General features: G+C 44.7%; 1 protein-coding gene across 1 annotated transcript; it reads right to left on the reverse strand.

The window, feature by feature from the left end:
• Positions 1–628: 628 nt before the first annotated feature.
• Positions 629–2,932, reverse strand: LOC135974043 (uncharacterized). The gene is made up of 2 exons (XM_065559922.1): positions 2,011–2,932; positions 629–1,259 (listed from the first exon to the last, which is right to left on the reverse strand). The coding sequence occupies exons 1-2, from the start codon at positions 2,546–2,548 to the stop codon at positions 664–666; spliced, it is 1,134 nt and encodes a 377-aa protein (XP_065415994.1). The 5' UTR covers positions 2,549–2,932; the 3' UTR covers positions 629–663.
• Positions 2,933–5,832: the final 2,900 nt, after the last annotated feature.

Here is a 5,832-nt window from a genome sequence, read left to right on the forward strand (position 1 = left end):
TCAGGAACTCTGGTCTCTTTCGAAAGCTGGAGGAAGGGACTTTCTTCCCGGACCAGAAAGTGACCGTTGGGGATGTTGAAATGCCTATCGTGATCCTTGGGGACCCAGCCTACCCCTTAATGCCATGGCTCATGAAGCCGTACACAGGCAGCCTGGACAGGAGTCAGGACCTGTTCAACTACAGGCTGAGCAAGTGCCGAATGGTGGTGGAATGTGCATTTGGACGTTTAGAATCGCTCTGGCGCAGCTTACTGACTCGCTCAGACCTCAGCGAAAAGAATATCCCCATTGTTATTGCTGCTTGCTGTGCGCTCCACAATATCTGTGAGAGTAAGGGGGAGACCTTTATGGCGGGGTGGGAGGTTGAGGCAACTCGCCTGGCCGCTGATTACGCGCAGCCAGACACCAGGGCGGTTAGAGGAGCACAGCAGGGCGTGGTGCGCATCAGAGAAGCTTTGAAAACGAGTTTTGTGACTGGCCAGGCTACTGTGTGAAACTTCTGTTTGTTTCTCCTTGATGAACCCTCCAAACCCCCCCCCCCCCGACCCGGTTCACTCTACTTCCCTGTAAACCAACCACCCCACCCCACCCTCCCCTCCCCAATTCGAGCACCGCTTGCAGAGGCAATAAAGTCATTGTTTTTTCACATTCATGCATTCTTTATTAGTTCCTCATAGAAGTAGGGGGATAATTGCCAAGGTAGCCTGGGATGGGTGGGGGAGGAGGGATGGAAAAGGACACACTGCATTTTAAAACTTTAAGTCTTATTGAAGGCCAGCCTTCTGATGCTTGGGCAATCATCTGGGGTGGAGTGACTGGGTGGACGGAGGCCCCCCACCGTGTTCTTGGGCGTCTGGGTGAGGAGGCTATGGAACTTGGGGAGGAGGGCTGTTGGTTAAACAGGGGCTGTAGCGGCGGTCTCTGCTCCTGCTGCCTTTCCTGCAGCTCAACCATACGCTCGAGCATATCAGTTTGATGCTCCAGCAGATGGACCATTGACTCTTGCCGTCTGTCTGCAAGCTGACGCCACCTATCGTCTTCAGCCCGCCACTTGCTCTTTTCATCCCGCCATTCAGCCCGCCACCTCTCCTCTCGTTCATATTGTGCTTTTCTCATGTCCGACATTGACTGCCTCCACGCATTCTGCTGTGCTCTATCAGCGTGGGAGGACATCTGCAGCTCCGTGAACATATCGTCCCGCGTCCTATGTTTTCTCTTTCTAATGTTCACTAGCCTCTGCGAAGGAGAAACATTTGCAGCTGGTGGAGGAGAAGGGAGAGGTGGTTAAAAAAGACACATTTTAGAGAACAATGGGTACACTCTTTCATTACAAGGTTGCATATTTCGGCTTGCAGGCAGCCATGGTAGGCCACAGTGTTTTGGCTTTTTTAACCTTCTTAACATGCGTGAAAGGTTTCAAACAGCAGCGCATTTCCCATATCAAGGATGAATTGGGTTGTCCATTTAAAATGGGTTTTCAATGTAAAAGGAGGGGCTGCGGTTTCCCGGTTAACATGCGGCACAAACCCAAGTAAACCACCCCCCCACACACACACACACGATTCTCTGGGATGATCACTTCACCCCTCCCCCCACCGCGTGGTTAACAGCGGGGAACATTTCTGTTCAGAAGAGCAGGAACGGGCGCCTCTGAATGTCCCCTTAATAAAATCACCCCATTTCAACCAGGTGACCGTGAATGATATCACTCTCCTGAGGATAACAAAGAGAGATAAGGAATGGATATTGTCTGCATGCCAGCAAACACCGGGACCATACGCTGCCATGCTTTGTTATGCAATGATTCCAGACTACGTGCTACTGGCCTGGAGTACATGAAGGAGAGCTTTCTGGAGATGTCCCTGGAGGATTTCCGCTCCATCCCCATACACGTTAACAGACTTTTCCAGTAGATGTACTGGCCACGATTGCCAGGGAAAATTAATCATTAAACACGCTTGCTTTTAAACCATGTGTAATGTTTACAAATATTTACAAAGGTACACTCACCAGAGGTCTCCTGTGTGCCCTGAGGGTCTTGGGTGAGTTCGGGGGTTACTGCTTCCAGGTCCAGGGTCACAAACATATCCTGGCTGTTGGGGAAACCGGTTTCTCCGCTTTCTTGCTGCTGTGAGCTACCTACAGTACCTCCATCCTCATCTTCCTCGTTCCCCGAACCGTCATCCCTGTGTGTTTCTCCATTGACTGAGTCATAGCACACGGTTGGGGTAGTGGTGGCTGCACCCCCTAGAATGGCATGCAGCTCCGCGTAGAAGCGGCAAGTTTGCGGCTCTGCCCCGGACCTTCCGTTTGCTTCTCTGGCTTTGTGGTAGGCTTGCCGTAGCTCCTTAATTTTCACGCGGCACTGCTGTGTGTCCCTGTTATGGCCTCGGTCCTTCATGGCCTTGGAGACCTTTTCTAATACTTTGCCATTTCTTTTACTGCTACGGAGTTCAGCTAGAACTGCTTCATCTCCCCATATGGCGAGCAGATCCCGTACCTCCCGTTCGGTCCATGCTGGAGCTCTTTTGCGATCCTGGGACTCCATCACGGTTACCTGTGCTGATGAGCTCTGCGTGGTCACCTGTGCTCTCCACGCTGGGCAAACAGGAAATGAAATTCTAATGTTCACGGGGCTTTTCTTGTCTACCTGGTCAGTGCATCTGAGTTGAGAGTGCTGTCCAGAGCGGTCACAATGAAGCACTGTGGGATAGCTCCCGGAGGCCAATAACGTCGAATTCCGTCCACACTACCCCAATTCCGACCCGCAAAGGCCGGTTTTATCGCTAATCCCCTCGTCAGAGGTGGTGTAAAGAAACCGGTTTAAAGGACCCTTTAAGTCGAAAGAAAGGGCTTCGTCGTGTGGACGTGTCCAGGCTTAATTCGATTTAACGCTGCTAAAGTCGACCTAAACCTGTAGTGTAGACCAGGCCTTAGAAAGGTGAACTACACAAAAATGAGGAAGATAGTTAAATGAACAGTCACAAGGGTAAAATAACTGCAATCTACAGAGATACTATTTAAAAACTCCATAATAGAAGCTCAAACTATATGCATACCATCTCCCTTCCCCTCCCCCTGAAAAACAAAACAAAAACAGTAAGAGGACCAAAACAGAAAAAGTTACCATGGCTAACCAGCAGAGTAAAAGAGGCAATGAGAAGCAAAATGGCATCCTTTAAAAAATTGGAAGCTGAATCCTAGTGAGGAAAATAGAGGAGCATAAACTCTGGCAAGGCAAGTAAAAAAGTATAATGAGGCAGACCAAGAAAGTATTTGAAGAGCACCTAGCTAAAGTCATACAAACTAACACAAATATTTTAAAGTACATCAGATACAGGAAACCTGACACACAACCAGTGGGGCCACTGGATGATTGAGGTGATATAGGAGCACTCAAGGAAGACAAGGCCATTGCAGAGAAGCTAAATGATTTCTTTGCCTCCATCTTCACTGCACAGGATGTGCGGGAGATCTCCACACTGAAACCAGACTTTTTAGGTGACATATCTGCGTAACTGTCCCAGATTGAGGTATCCGTAGAGGAGGTTTTGGGGAAAAATAATAAATTAAACAATAAGAGATCACTAGGATCAGATAGTGTTCACCCAAGAGTTCTGAAGGAACTTGAATATGAAAGTTCAGAACTATTAACTGAGGTATGCAAACCTAACTCAGCCTCTGTACCAGATGATGGAGGCTAGCTAGTGTAATGCTGACTTTATTTTTTTTTTATTTTATTTTATTTATTAAAAGGCTCCAGGGGTGATCCTGGCAATTACAGGTCAGTAAGTATAACTTCAGTACCAGGCAAATTGTTTGTTTAAACAGAATGAGAATTTAAAATAACAAAATTATCGGACGCATATATACCTCTACCCCTATATAACGTGACCTGATATAACATGAATACGGATATAACGCGGTAAAGCAGTGCTCCGGGGAGGCAGGGCTGCGTGCTCCGGTGAATCAAAGCAAGTTTGATATAACACGGTTTCAGCTATAATGCGGTAAGATCTTTTGGCTCCCGCGGACAGCGTTATATCGAGGTAGAGGTGTATAAAAAGGATATGTTGGAAGAGTCAACATGGCTTTTGTAAAGGATAATCAGCAACTGATTAAATGATAGGAAATGAAAGGTAGGAATAAAAGGTCAGTTTTCACACTGGAGTGAGGTAAATAGCAGGGTTCCCCAAAGATCCGTATTGGGAGTTTTGCAGTTCAACATATTCATACATGAGCTGGAAAAGGAGGTGAACAGTGAGGTGGAAAAATTTGCAGATGATACAAAATTACTTGAGAGTTAAGTCCACTGCTGACTGAGAAGAGTTAAAAAGGGTTTTTACTTAACTGGGTGACTGGGCAACAAAAGGCAAATGAAATTCAGTGTTCAGAGATGCAAAGTAATGCACATTGGTTAAAAAAAACAAAAACCCAACTATGCATACAAAATGATGGGGTCAAAATTAGCTGTTAACCAATCAAGAAAGAGATCTGGGAGTCATCATGGGTAGTTCTTTGAAAACATCTGCACACTGTGCAGATGATAACTCTGGGCAGGATTTTACCCTCTTCCCTTGGCCCAGAGTGAAAGCTTTCCACATTTACTTTGATTTTGTTTAGAATGTGTCTAACGATCTTTTGAGTGTTTGGATTAATTCTTCTCTCCTTTGATTCTGGGGCAGTTCAGTTTACTGGTATACAATAATCCCTAGACAGCTTTATTTATTTGGTGCAATTTACACTATTTCTACTCTTTGCACTAAGGAGAGGTGGTAGACTGACTAAATCAGGATGAGAGATTGCAAATACTTGGATTATTTACCCTGGAGACAAGCAATGGGTTGAGGTTTTTCAAAAGATATTTCAGAGAGTTGTACTACTGCTTGGTGTGGCTGTTTTCTCATGCTGTAGTTTACGTACTTATGGGAACAAAACAAGAAAAGGCACCATTTAAAAATGTTTTGAAAAGAAAATCAGATAGGGTTTAGAAAATTTTGAGTGCCACATAACCATTCCATTATTTTTTTTAACATTCGTTTTCAATATGTGGTTGCTAATCAGTCCATTCTATTTACCCTGTCTCAAGAATAACAGAGCACTCCATAAAATTGAAGGGCTGTAAATTTAGAATAAAAAGAAATACTACTGCATGCAGCATACAGCTTGTGGAATTCAGGCTGCAGGAGGTCATTGATTAAAATACTACTGTGGCTCAATTTAAAGTAGCTACAGATAGTGCTACAACTATAAGATGTGTAGCTAACGAATCACATGCTATGAAATTTCATAAGTATATAGGGATAAAATTACAAAGGCCAAGGCACAAAATGAAATTAAACTAGCTAGAGACATAAAGGTAACAAGAAAATTATTCTACAAATACATTAGAAGCAAGAGGAAGACCAAGGAACAGGGTAGGCCCATTACTTAATGATGGGGTGGAGGGAACAATAACTGAAAATATAGAAATGGCAGAAGTGCTAAATGACGTTTTTTGTTTTATTTTTCCCCAAAAAGGTTAGTAGGAATTGGATGTCTAACAAAGTCAATGCCAGTGAAAATGAGGTAGGATCAGAAGCTAAAATAGAGAGAGAAGAAGCTAAAAATTACTTAAACAAGTTAGATGTCTTCAAGGGCCTGATGACATATCTGAGACATTAGTGGTTATCTTCAAAAAGTCATGGAAGACGGGAGAGATACCGGAAGACTGGAACAGGGCAAATATAGTGCCCATCTATAAAAAGGGAAATAAGGACCACTTGGGGAATTACAGACCAGTGATCTTCACTTCTGTACCCGGAAAGATAATGGAGCAAATGATTAAGCAAT

This window comes from Chrysemys picta, chromosome 10 (genome assembly GCF_011386835.1).
Source record: "Chrysemys picta bellii isolate R12L10 chromosome 10, ASM1138683v2, whole genome shotgun sequence".
Classification (NCBI taxonomy): Eukaryota; Metazoa; Chordata; order Testudines; family Emydidae; genus Chrysemys; species Chrysemys picta.